The sequence below is a fragment of the Chrysemys picta genome, chromosome 5, assembly GCF_011386835.1.
Source record: "Chrysemys picta bellii isolate R12L10 chromosome 5, ASM1138683v2, whole genome shotgun sequence".
In the NCBI taxonomy this organism is placed as follows: domain Eukaryota; kingdom Metazoa; phylum Chordata; order Testudines; family Emydidae; genus Chrysemys; species Chrysemys picta.
In genome coordinates, this window is record NC_088795.1 from 34524606 (window position 1) to 34538345 (window position 13740).

Sequence of the window (13740 nt, forward strand, 5' to 3'; positions counted from 1 at the left end):
GGCTGCCCTGTTAGCCGCGCGCACTCTGCATGGGGGGGTGGGGGAGTCCGGACATTTACAAATTCCCCCCGGCCGCTATTTTTAACTCTAAAAGCCAGACATGTTCAGGGGAATCCGGACGAATGGTAACCCTACCCTGAATGACCATTAGCTATGTTGACAGAAGCACTCTATCTACATAGCTGTACCTACAGTGAGGGTTTTTTTTTTTTTTTTTGCTGGTATAGCTACATTGGCTCTGGTGTGGGGGTGCTGGTGGTTTCCACCCCCTCCTAATTGCCATAGTTATCAGACCTAGCTTTGTAGTGTAGATCTGGCCTTAGAGATAAACAATCAAAATCGATAGTCTCTCTCACTGAAATTTGCACTTTTTTTTTTGACGTTCGTACAGAAAATGAAATTAAAACAACACTGGCCATAAAACTGAATAACTTGAGCTGACCCAAGTTAAAAGTCACATAGGGAAAACTGCAAAGATGAGGGAAACTTAGGAATTGTATATTTGTTAGCTGCACATAGCAATATATTCATACAAAAGATGTCTTGGATACTCTGACTCTTGCACAAGTAGTAGGAATACCAAGACACTTTGAAAAATGATTTTTCTTATTTATAATTTTTACAAAACCCCAAAGAACAGAGTAAAAGGAAGATAAGCCAAAAGATAAGTGAATACAGTAACACAGTCTACATTACAAGAGTTAAATATAAATCATTCTCTTTGGACAATTAAGATCCATCCTTGCTATACATATAAAGACACCTTTGTTAAACAGAATGCCTCTGTATTTAATAAAAATAAATTTGATTTGAAAAATATAAACATCTATTAAAAATATTTCTTTAAGAAATAATTTGTAAGAATAACAGAAATGCTTCCCTAAGTTGTCACATCAGAAGTATCACCTTCATATTTTGCTAGGTTCTAAACTGTTCTATTTTGCAATTCAAGCCTTAAAAGTGCCAGTGTTTCTGATCTGACTAGTGCTTCAGAAGTGAGTTTGATATATAAAACAGATAGGAAGATGCAGTTTTTAGTTCTAGGTTTGGTCTAGCCTTCAACATACTGTATGAGAACATAGCAACATAGTTGAAGCAGAGAAACAGAAGTCATTTCATCACCATGATATTTCACCAAAAGCACAGAAGTGCAAGACATTTAAGATTACATACTGAATGCACAAAATATTTCAAATGTAGAAAGTCTTCCTTTCCTGTTGAGATATACTAGAAACACTAAAGGTTGGTAAACCCAAAACTTGACCTACTTTTAAAAAAAAGTTTGAAAAGTCTATCTGGTTCCCATGCGCCTTTCATTCCCCGCCACCAATTTTTAAAAGTAAAAGACACCAGTAGTTTTTGCAGTAGCATTCTATGAGCAACCCTACCTCAAGCCTCTGGGCACATATTGATGGAAACTATTTTCAGTTTCAAGCTCCAAGTGTATGTCGAGGGCAGGAGGGCTAAGCAGTTTTTTAAAATAGGAAAATATTTTAGGGTATGTTTGAATCTTTTGTGTTATGCTTTGTGAAAATGAAATAAAACCACTTTGTAACAGAACACTGGCTCTCTGTACATATTGTCTTTTTCTTAGTTCAAGCTCATGAGCTTTCATCCGTGTCTTCTTTTATAGATCTGTCTTGTCCTCATATTGGCACATACATGCAGCTCTCTGGCTATCCAGGTATGGTTTACATCCTAAGTGTATAACTGCATCAAATAGCAACTGAACAGTTGATTCACAGGCTGCAAGACACAAGAGGAGATCAAATCAGTATAGGATCACTTTAGAAGTACTTTAATAGAATATTGTAATAATTAAACATTAGTTACTCAGACATTTTTCTTGAAGATTGTTTTCAACTTGCCAGAGCACAAGGATGAACATAGTCTGATGAACGTATGATCATTTTCAACTCTAATATCAACAATGTGTCTGTTTCATATTTCAAATTCTAACAAAATTAACATTTATAGAGTAGATGCATTTTTGTGGAAAATTTAATACAAAAATAATTGTAATAATACAGCTTAGTGTTGCCCTTATTTATGTGAAAAAGAAATGAGTTTTATGCCTCTGGCTTTAATGGCAGATCTCTTACTAGTTCTGACAAATACTTCACTGCAGTCAAACTACTTTGAGGGCCTCATCCTGCAAACATATTGCTCCTAATCAGACTAGTCATGATAACAAGCAATATAGCCCTGATTTAGCACAGCACTTAACAATCTGGACCTGTCAGATATTGCACATTTGCAGTACTGGATCTACGATCACAAAGTAGTATAGCATGCACTCCCACAGAAGTCAGATCAAAACATGGTATTGTTCTTTAAAGATAATTCCACCCTCTACTGCTGTTGCACAAAGCATTACTTTCCGCCCCTACTTACATTAAGGCCTGATCCTCCTCCTATTGAAGTCCCTGTCAGAACTTCTGCTGACTTCAATGGGAGTAAGATTGGTCACTAAGAGAATACTAAAAATAGCACCACCAATTCTAACATATAATAGGGTTACCATATTTCAGCAAGCAAAAATGAGGACGGGAGGAGCCCCACCCCCGTCCTGCCCTGGCCCCGCCCCATCCTGCCCTAGCCCCGCCTCTGCCCCTCCCACTTCCCCCCCCCCTCAGAACCCACAACCCTGCCCCCGCTCCTTGTCCCCTGACTGCCCCCTCCTGGGACCCCTGCCCCTAACTACCCCCCAGGACTCCACCCTCTACCTAAGCCTCCCTGCCTCTTGTCCCCTGACTGCCCCCTCCTGGGACCCCTGCCCCTAACTACCCCCCAGGACTCCACCCTCTACCTAAGCCTCCCTGCCTCTTGTCCCCTGACTGCCCCCTCCTAAGACCCCCCCCAAATGCCTCCCAGGACCGTACCCCCTACCTGTACCCTGACTACCCCAACCCTTATCCACACCCCCACCCCCAGACAGACCCCTGGGACTCCCACGCCCCATCCAACCACTCCCCATCCCCTGATAGCGCCCCCCGCCCCCCAGAACTCCCAACCCTCTCCCCCGCTCCTTGTCCCCTGACTGCTTCCTCCTGGGACCCCTGCTCTTAACTGCCCTCCAGAACCCCACCCCCTACCTAAGCCTCATAGAATATCAGGGTTGGAAGGGACCTCAAGAGGTCATCTAATCCAATCCTCTGCTCAAAGCAGGACCTATTCCCAACTAAATCATCCCAGCCAGGGCTTTGTCAAGCCGGGCCTTAAAAACCTCCAAGGAAGGAGACTCCACCACCTCCCTAGGTAACGCATTCCAGTGTTTCACCACTCTCCTAGTGAAATAGTTTTTCCTAATATCCAACCTGGACCTCCCCCACTGCAACTTGAGACCATTGCTCCTTGTTCTGTCATTTGCCACCACTGAGAACAGCCGAGCTCCATCCTCTTTGGAACCCCCCTTCAGGTAGCCTCCCTGTTCCTTGTCCCCTAACTGCCCCCTCCTAAGACCCCCCCCAAATGCCCCCCAGGACCATACCCTCTACCTGTACCCTGACTGCCCAAAACCTTATCTACACCCCCACCCCCAGAAAGCCCCCACGAACTCCCAACCTCCCCCCCCCCGTCTCTTGACTGCCCCCTCCAGAACCTCCCTGCCCCTTCTCCGACCCCCTGGCCCCCTTGTTGTTGGCCTTTCACCTAATGTCTCTGTGAATTTGCTCAGGAACTGCCTGAGCCGCTCGTCCCGGCACGCTGGGCAGCATGGGAGGAGGAGCTCCAGACTGCCGGAGGCGATCTGCGAATGCGGGGGGGAGGGAGGGAGGGAGCTCTGCTGCAGGGGGGAGGAGGGGCTCTCTCTGGTTGTCGGAGCCATGTAAGTGGCACCCTGCGGCCGGCTGCCCTGTTAGCCGTGCGCGCTCTGCATGCTGCGGGGGGGGGGGAGAGAGAAAGAGTCCGGACACTTACAAATTCCCCCCGGACGTTATTTCTAGCTCAAAAAGCCAGACATGTCCGGGGGAATCTGGACGAATGGTAACCCTAACATAACATAAATTTTGCATTAAGAGGCCTATTCTCTTGTCACAAGAGTAACAGCTATGCCACTGGATTTTGGAATGTGCGTTACTGGCAAATAAATTTATTAGGAGTCTATAACCGACAACTCAATTATTTGGAAAGAGAACATGAGTCTCTGGATTTTTCAGTAACTGGAGCACACCCTGTTAAGAGTAAAATTCAAACTTGAAAGGAACATTTATGCAGCAAGATTAATGTTCACTACCTAAGAGGTAACTATTTTGTTAAAGGAAACAGTTCAGCATTTGCCTGCAATTTATTCCGTCACATGTAGTAGCAGATTAAATCACATCCAATGCAACAAAAAATATTTATATTGCTGCAGCACTGCAAATAACCTGATTATAGTCATTTTTACGAAGTTGTACTGCTGGTTTTCATGCGCATTAAAGGGGATCATGAATTAAAAAGACACAAGGTTCAATAGTTAGCCTAATTCTTTTCATAGTCTTTCACTTTTGACTTCAGTTTAACAAAGATACAAGTCAGGGTAATATTTTAGGGGACCTTGGTGTAGGAGGTGAAAAATATTTGTTTTAGTTCTTTGAAGATAATTCTTTCCTTTCTTCTACCTTTATTAGCTCTACATATGTAAAAGCCAGAAAATACACAGATCTCTTCTTGTTTAAAAAAAAAAAAAAAAAAAAAAAAAGAGGGAAAGTGAAATAAAATTAGCTTATTACTACTCCCAGTTTCAATTTCAATTAGTTTAGACAATCCATGCCAATGTGTTGGTCGCTGTGCCACTGCACAAACAGGTGAAAACAGGGGACTTTGAGTGGAAATCTGTTTGGAGGAGGAGAAGGGAGGCAAGCCAAGCCCCTGTTCATGCGACTGAGCTCTTGAAAGTGTTAGTTTGTTTGCTGGTTTGTTTTCAGTTTGCAGAGTCTAACAGGGGGACAGTGTGTTGTGAGAGAAGCAGAGCTTTTGATCACACCTGTACCTTGATTGGGGGCAGAGCTTTTCTAATCAGCATGCCTATAAAGGCAGCCAGCCAGCCAGCCCAACAGCAAATGGATGAAAAGAGGGGAGGGTGTGTTGCCTCCATGACAGGTGCTTAGGAGAGAAGGCTACAACAGCTACAGAGGCAGCAGTGGTAGTGATCTGAAGAATAGAATAGAAAAGAAAATGACTAGATGTGGAAGCTGTGGTATGTATGTTATTCTGGAGAAGCTACCTGAAAGGTGCATTTGTATGAAATGCCACCTGATAGCTCTGATGGAAGAGATGGTCTGATGTTTAGAGATGCAACTAGAATCTATGGTTGAGTTTTGAAAGGGGTTTGAGCAGATGATGAAGGAAAGGAGAGAAAAGGCTGATGGGAAACATCAAGATTTTCAGATGCATTCTGGATCGAGAACTGTGAGGGTAGACTGCTGGATGATGAAAGTGCTCAGAAGCATGTGACTATAAGGCAGAGGAAAAGACTGGCTAGTGCAGGAGAAACAGAACTTGGGAACAGATTTGTGGAGTTAGAAAATGAAGGGGAGGACCAGGCAGTAACAGGTACATTAGATCTACTACAGTTTAAGTCAAAGTTGCAGAAACTATCTGGAACCTGCAACCCAAGGAAAGGGGAAAATTTCATAGGGAAGGGCTGCAGGCCAAACTGGATGTACAAGTATCTCAAACAAGTTGTTAAAAGAAAGCAGAACACTTTCCTTGCTGATTCATCCCTTCTTCTGTTTCTTGTAGGCTCTCTCTCGAAGGTCAAAAAGCATAAGGGAAAAGTGAGAACTGCCAAAAGCCAAACAGAATTGGACCTTACAAAGGAAGTTAAACCCAATAGTAAAAGGTTCTTTAGCCATAAAAATAAAATGAAAACGACGACATGGGACTACTAAGCACTGAGAATGATCTAGAGATCAAAGACAATCTAGGTATGGTCCAACACTTAAATGAATGTTTTACCTTAGTTTTTAATAAGAGTAATGAGGCATCTGGGAACAGTGGTAGGGTGGCTAATGGGAAGGAGAATGTGGAACTAGAAATCCCCACATCTGAGATGGAAGCTGAACTCCAACATCTTAATGGGACCAAATTGGGGGAAAGATGGATAATCTCCTTTCATGAATATTAAAGGAATGGACACATGAAATTGCACACTCAATAGCAAGGAATTTTAATGAATATAAAAAATTAAGAGGGTCATACCCTATGACTGGAGAACTACAAATATAATTCCTATATTTAAGGAAAAGTGTGTGTGGGGAAACAATCCAGGAAACTACAGACCTGTTAGTTTGATCTCAACTGTATGCAAGGTCATAAAACAAATTCTGAAAGAGAGTAGTTAAGCACATAAAGGTAAACTTGATTTTTATTTTTATTTTTTTTTGAGAATAAGTGAATTTTCTAGACAAAGGAAATCCAAGTAGATTAGATCTACTGTATTTCAGTAAAGCATCTGATATAATTTCCCATGTGGAACTATTAGTTAAATTGAAAAAGATGGAAATTAATATGATAAGAATAATTAATAAGAATCAAAAGGTGGGTAAGGAATTGGTTAAAGGAGAGGCTACAATTGATCATACTGAAAGGTGAACTGTCAGGCTGCAAGAAGGTTACTACTGGAGTTCCTCATTGATTGGTCTGGGGCCAATCTTATTTAACATTTTTATTAATGACCTTGGCACAAAAAGTGGGGGTGGGCTGATACAGTTTGCAGATACTGCCAATATGGAGGAGAACCAGGACATCATACAAGACAATTTGGATATCTTTGAAAACTAGAGCAATAAAAATGGGATGAAATTTAATAGTGCAAAGCCAAGCCCATGAACGAAGGGACTAACAACAAGAATTTTTGCTATAAGCTGAGGACCTATCAGTTGGAAGTGACAGAGGCAGAAAAAGCCCTAGGTGTACTAGTCGATCACAGGATGACAATGTGATGTGGCCAGAGGCGAATACAGTCCTAGGATGCATCAGACTAGGTATTTCCAGTAGACACAGGGAAGTGTTATTACCATTGTTTACAAGACTGAGCTTGATAAATTCACAGAGGGGGGGATATGATGAGATTGTCTACAATAACTTATGGCCCACCCACAACTGCTATTAGCAAATATCTCCAATGGCCAGAGACTGGATACTAGATGGGGAGGGCCCTGAGTTACTACAGAGATTTCCACCCCCCCCCCCCCCCCCCCAGGGGTGTGTGTCTGGCTCTCGCCATGCCATCATGGTCTAACTCCATTATACTGAGACCTCAGTGGTTCAGGAGCCAAATTAGCAATTAACATTATCCAAAAGAGCCACAGTAGTGTGAATTCATTGTTTCATTTACTTAAGGCTAGAAGGGACTATTTAGTCAGTCTTTTTACTGTGAGAATTTTATGGGATCGGGAAGGTATTTTCCCACTAGTTCAGAGTAGCAGAGATCCTAGGAGTTTTTTGCCTTCCTCTGTAGCATGGGGCAGCAAGGTGTCTTGCTGGTTTGAATTAGAGAAAATGGCAGATTCTTTGAAACTTGAAGTCTTTAAATCAAGACTTGAGTAACTCAGCCCGAGGTTATAGGCCTACTGCAGGAGTGGGTGGGTGAGGATCTGTGACCTGCAGTTGTAGGAGGTCAGACTAGAGGATCATGATAGTCCCTTCTGGCCTTAAAGTCTATGAGTTTGAGTCTTTATACAACTTCATTAAGAGATCAACTCAGTATAACTTGCATGCTATTTTTCTGCCTTACCCTGTACACTCTCTGATATTCCTAATGTTTTCTGTACTTCCCTGCAGATCTTGGAGAGACAATACTGAAACTGTTCATCACAATCATTTTTTCTATTGCCACAGGTATCATAGCATCTATCATGTTGATTACAGCACTTTGTCATCGAGGGGATACCAATGTCAAACTGTAAAGGAACAAAATCAAGGTTAGTATTCAAGCCAACAAAATAATTTTATTGCATCTGGATTGGTAAAAATTGCCTGCCTTCTATGCACCATTGAATCAATATGGTTGATGAAGTTTAAAAGGGGGGGAAAAAAAAGCATTACCCACTACTCCAAATATCAAGCAAACTGGAACTGAACCCAGGATTCTCCCATCACAGGGCAGAGTGGTACCATTAGGCCAAACCAATGTTCTTGGTTTTAAATCAGAAAATATTCTATTTCATCCACTGCAGGTCTTAGGTCTTCGGGGGGGGGGAAGGAGGGGGCAGGAGAGGGACTGCTTGTTGAATGCTCAGTCATTTAATATCATTCCTCTAACATTCTAGGGTACTGAAGAAAAATGTTTACATTCATAAACATCCAGTTACTAGTCTATTACTAGGGCCCTGTCAAATTCACAGCCATGAAAAACGGGTCCCGGAGCATGAAATCTGGTCTCCCCCTGTGAAATCAGGTCTTTTGTGTATTTTTACCCTATACTATACAGATTTCGCTGGAGTGTCTTAAACTGGGGGTCCTGACCCAAAAGGGGATTATGGAGGGTTGCAAGGTTATTGTAGGGGGTTCGTGGTACTGCCAGCCTTACTTCTGCAATGCCTTCAGAGCTGGGTGGCTAGAGAGCGGCAGCTGCTGGCCAGGCACCCAGCTCTGAAGAAACCACACTGCCAGCAGCAGCACAGAAGTAAGGGTGGCAATATCATACCATGCCATCCTTACTCCTACGCAGCTGCTGGCGGTAATGCTGCTTTCAGAGCTGGGCACCCACCCAGCAAATGCCGCTCTCCAGCTGCCCAGCTCTGCAGACAGCACTGCCACCAGCAGCAGTGCAGAAGTAAGGATGGCAATACCATGACCCCCCCCACACACAATAACCTTGCAATTTCCCCCTCCCCCACAGTCCCCTTTTGGGTCAGGACCCCTACAGTTACAACACTGAAATTTCAGATTTAAATATCTGAAATCATGAAACTTGCTTAAAAAAAAAAAAACCTTAAGACTATGAAATTGACCGAAATGGACTGTGAATTTGGTAGGTCCCTATCTATTTCTAGTAGTGACTAATTTTTTCTCCCATGTAATATTGCTGAAGTTCAGCTACAAACTAACAAAAACATGAATATTTGGTTTAGGAAATCTAACCGCACAACATACAACCATAAATATCTTCTCCATGTAGGTACTTAGAGATCATGATCAAGTCACCTCTTAGCTTTCTCTTGGATAATAAACTAAATAGATCAAGCTTCCTAACTATCTCACTACAGGGCAAACAGTCCACACTTTATATCATTCTTGTAGCTCTTTTCTGAACCTTTTCCAGTTTTTCAGCATCCTTTTTTGAAGTAAGTGACAAAGAGTCCTGTGGCACCTTATAGACTAACAGACGTATTGGAGCATAAGCTTTCATGGGTGAATATCCACTTCATCAGACGCAACATGCGTCTGACGAAGTGGGTATTCACCCACAAAAGCTTATGCTCCAAAACATCTGTTAGTCTATAAGGTGCCACAGGACTCTCGCTTTTTACAGATCCAGACTAACACTGCTACCCCTCTGATACTTTTTTGAAGTGTGGACATCAGGGCAGGAAGCTGAAGATTAGACAAGTTCAGACTAGAAATTAGGTGCACATTTTTAAGTGAGAGTAATTTAGCAAATAGTGCAGCTTATATATAGATGTGATAGATTCGCCATCACTTGAAGTCTTTAAATCAAAACTGGATATTTTTTTCTAAAAGATCTGCTGCAACTCAAACAAAGTTATGGGCTTCATGCAGAAGTTAACGGGTGAGGTTCTTTGGCCTCTTTTAGTCTGACCACTTGCATAATGATCTTAGAAATATGTTGCATATTTCTATGTTTAGAATGGAAGTGTAAAACTAGCACGCTTCTTTTTGAAGTAGATTGCTCACAACCCATTTTTAAATATGAAAGTCCAAGTAAATATGAAAAAATAAAATGCACGAAGGAAAGATTTACATGAACTCCAAATAGCGGCGATCCGCATCCATTCGGTGGTGAAAGCTTATACCCATAACGTGGAAGAGGCTTCGACCCTGTAAAAAAGGAATTTTAAAAGCACTGAGTACAGATCTTTTGCTTCGAGCTACTGCACAGACCCCTATTTTACTGCTTAACATAATATAGGCCAAAGTTTTCAAAACTATATGCTTAATGTAAGGCATTTAAATCCATATTTAGGCACCTGAATATTCAGAGCTCCCACCAAGCTGCAAGTCAGGGGGAGCTACAGGTATTATTAAGTACCTCTTAATTTTTTATTTATTTGGTTTGATTTAAGGCATCCAAATTCAAAACATCTGCCTTACCTAGTATATTCTTTGTAGGCCAGAAATGTACTATATGCAGGGAAGAACTAAAAGCAGAAAAACAAGTTCTAGCAAATTTACCTAGACTTCTGCATTCTTTTCTTATCTATAATCCAAGATACTGCTCTGAATTTTCATTTTCGACATCAGAACTACTAACTGGCGTGAACATGATACAGAAGTATTGTTGCTTATTCCTGTACAACCACAGCATTGATTGATTGATTCTGTTTGAGCAGGGCTTCCTTGATATTTTTAGAAAGCATGCAAAGGGGAAACCCCAGGAAATTACTGTGATATGTACACTAGAATAAGGAGAAATATGGAATTTTTGAAGACTACAGCTAAACTGCTTTTGGCATCTGAGACCAAACTGAAGGAAGCATTCTACGGAAAGGAGTACATGGGAGAGGGTATGTGTTGGGGTGGGAGGCTAGAAAGCAATGCATGCTGTCACTGCTATTCCTAAAGCAGAGAGAGGCATGTACATTCAAATAGCTAGAATGTATTTAGTGTAAGGAAGAAATTTCAGATGGGACTTTATACTATGCCAGTTGAAAAGAGCTTATTCCAGTGAATCCTCCATTTTTAACATTTTCATATGTCTTGAGGTTATAAATAGTATTGATTATTTTAAAAAAAAGTCCCTGACTGAAATACATTACATATGGTAAATAAATTCTAGCAATGAAAAATACCAGGGGCAGAGGAAAGTAAATCCCCACACACTATACCTACTTAAATTTGCAATGCCATAGCCAGGGCCGACGGGGGGGTGGGGGGGGGAAAGCCGGTACAAATTACTGGGGCCCGGCAGTCTGGAAGGGAGCCCGGGGCCCGACTATGTTGCATATATGTAAAGATTTTTAGCCGCTCCGCCTTTGCTGGGGAGCCCCAAATTTTTTTTTTCCCCACCGGGGCCTGAACCCACTCTTGGCTGCCCTGGTCATAGTGGAGGAAAAAAGAGTCTGTCTTGACCCTTCCAGGCAAAAAATTTATGCCCAATGACATAATTCAATTAGTTTGTCTTACCAGTGCAAATATCACATGTTAACTTAAGTAATAGGTATTAAGCCAAAGCTCAAGTTTCACTGCAATCATGTTCTAAGTTTTTCATTAAACTTCTAGAAATTGTGTGTTTGTTAAATTGAGTAACTTCTCTACAGTCACCTAACAGGTCCTCATTTTGGTATTGAATTTGGAATAGCAAATCTGATGGAAGTTTCAGGGAACATTATTACAGAAGTATTGGCACTTAAGGGAATAAACTCTTTACCGTTCTACGCTTATTGACTGTACTAGGATCTGATGTTTTTCAGACTTTTTGTATATGAAAAAAAGACTCTTGAAATTATGAAAGTACCAAATTACACCTGTGGAAACTAACTACAGTGAGAAGAGGTCACTTTGAAGAGTGCAGCAAAACAGTTTTATTACTACTAAACTAGAGCAAGTTAGGGTTGCTAAAGACAAAAAACATTGGATCATGAAAGCTAACAAATTACCGACAACCAATCCTGTGTCAGACTTATGAGTACAATGTAGACACAATACATTATCTTCAAGATATGGAAACTAAACCCTGTAATACCGAAGATTGGTGTGAAGAAAGGGCTGTACATAACCCTATTTTTAACATACAATTGTTTAAAAAGTTCCAGACAAGATATTAATGATGGCAGTCTGCCACAAAAATCAGTTATCAAAGTAACTGTAGAAACTGACAGTTTTTGTTCTTTTCTGGGTTTGATGGTGGCAAAGAGAGAAATCTTTATATGACGGTACATTAGGGCAAGAGAAATTCCTAAACTAAAGCCTCAGATGATGTCATGGTTCTGAATGCATTAATCCTAACCAGATGTTCAACATTTTACCTGGAAACTGATCTGTTACCCCTAGAAAGGGACCCAAGCCATGGCATCTGGAACTGAACTCCCCCGGAGTTCAGAGAGAGTTTTTAGAGCCAGATTTGGTTTTCGTTGCCATCATTTAGTATATTTTTGGAAAGGAATCCTCTGCAAAGTTGGGCTCCAAAAACCCAGGCCCACCTCTGCTGGGAGCTCAGCGCCTCCCTCCCCCGCGTTTGGTAGAAAGTTATTACCGTCGCTGCATTTATACAGACACAGGCCGTCCTCTCCTCCCAGGAGATCCAGAGCCGCGTTCAGATACATGTCTATCTTGTGCACCCCGTTCCGGATGGTCTTGAGGGTCATCCTCCAGTCCGGGGTCTGGGGCTCCTGCTGGCACTGACCCAGCAAGCCACAGGCCAGAAGCAGCAGCAGGACGCAGGCCATTACCTGCGCAGAAGGTCCCGCGGCTCGGGCTGTAGGGCCGCCGCCAGAGAGCCCGCGCTGGGCTGGCCGGGGCGCTCGCTATGCCCCCGCGGCCGGCTGCATGCCGCACGCGCCTCACCTGCGCCGAGGGCAGCTGCCCGCAGCCCTGGCCTCCCCCGGCCGCGGAACTTCCACCATCCCGAGCAACTTCAGCACCGCTCCGCCGGGCCGGGCCGGGCCCGCCTCCCTGCTTGGCCGGGCGCGGGGCGGGGCTCTCCCTGCTCTCCTGCCGGGAATGGAGCCGGCTCGCAGAGGAGCCTGAGTTCGGACCGCGTTCCCTGACTCGGACACTCAACAGCTTGGCAGCCCCTGCAGGGGCTGGGCTCTTCTTCCCTGGTGTGCCCGCATCTCGCCTGCGCGTGGCTGGCTCGGCCCCCCGGTTTCTACTGCCTAAACGGCGTGTTGCCACTGGGGACTGGCGCAACAAGCCCTGTACTAGGGAAGGACTTTGCACTGCTGTCGTGTCTTCCATTTAAAGCTGTCCAACGTTCTATATAGATCTATAAAGCCCAATTTCGCAGATGCTAATAAATTAAACACAAACCATTTTAAATAATAAATGAAACACTTAACCCCTTATCTGCGGATCTCAAAGCACTTCACATATTGTGAGTTAGGTCAGATGACTTGTGTTAGGGTGACCAGACAGCAAATGTGAAAAATCGGGATGGGGTAGGGGATAATATATAAGAGAGCCCGGGCCAAATATCAGGACTGTGCCTATAAAATTGGGACATCTGGTCACCCTAATTGATGGGTTAGGCCTGGATCCTGCAAATACATGTGCTTAACTACAATTAATAGTTCCATTAACATCAATGGGACTACTGGTAGTAAAGTGTTAGAACGTGTAAGCCTGTGCAGGAGTTGGGAATCTATTACAAAGAAGGTATATCAGGCTTTTCAGCTCCTAGATACTTTATTTTATTTATTTGTAACTTGATCTGCAGTTTTGAGAGCTTTGTGAGGGTTTCTCCCCATTACATAAATAAATCATTGGGTTAAACTAAAGGATGTTTCTGAAATATTTGCCTCCTTCAAATATATTCTGCTATGGAAAACAACTTGTGGTTCAAAATAATTTAACAAGCAGCTTAGGCCATAAAGGTTTTTGCAGCATTTATATAGTATTCCTGATTTGATTTGC

General features: G+C 42.8%; 1 protein-coding gene across 1 annotated transcript; it reads right to left on the reverse strand.

Moving 5' to 3' along the window:
* Positions 1 to 477: 477 nt before the first annotated feature.
* Positions 478 to 13047, reverse strand: PLA2G12A (phospholipase A2 group XIIA). Its single transcript, XM_005287916.5, has 4 exons — positions 12362 to 13047; positions 9911 to 9987; positions 7721 to 7886; positions 478 to 1746 (listed from the first exon to the last, which is right to left on the reverse strand). Exons 1-4 carry the CDS (start codon positions 12552 to 12554, stop codon positions 1628 to 1630), a joined length of 555 nt encoding a protein of 184 aa, XP_005287973.1. The 5' UTR covers positions 12555 to 13047; the 3' UTR covers positions 478 to 1627.
* Positions 13048 to 13740: the final 693 nt, after the last annotated feature.

Excerpts from the sequence above, each read along its gene's own strand:
- PLA2G12A (XM_005287916.5), bottom strand. The coding sequence starts at position 12,554 with ATGGCCTGCGTCCTGCTGCTGCTTCTGGCCTGTGGCTTGCTGGGTCAG. Across the intron at positions 9,988-12,361 it reads TCTGTATAAATGCAGCGACG|GGTCGAAGCCTCTTCCACGT; the intron begins GTAATAACTTTC and ends CCTTTTTTACAG. Across the intron at positions 1,747-7,720 it reads AATATCAGAGAGTGTACAGG|CCTGTGAATCAACTGTTCAG; the intron begins GTAAGGCAGAAA and ends TGTGTCTTGCAG.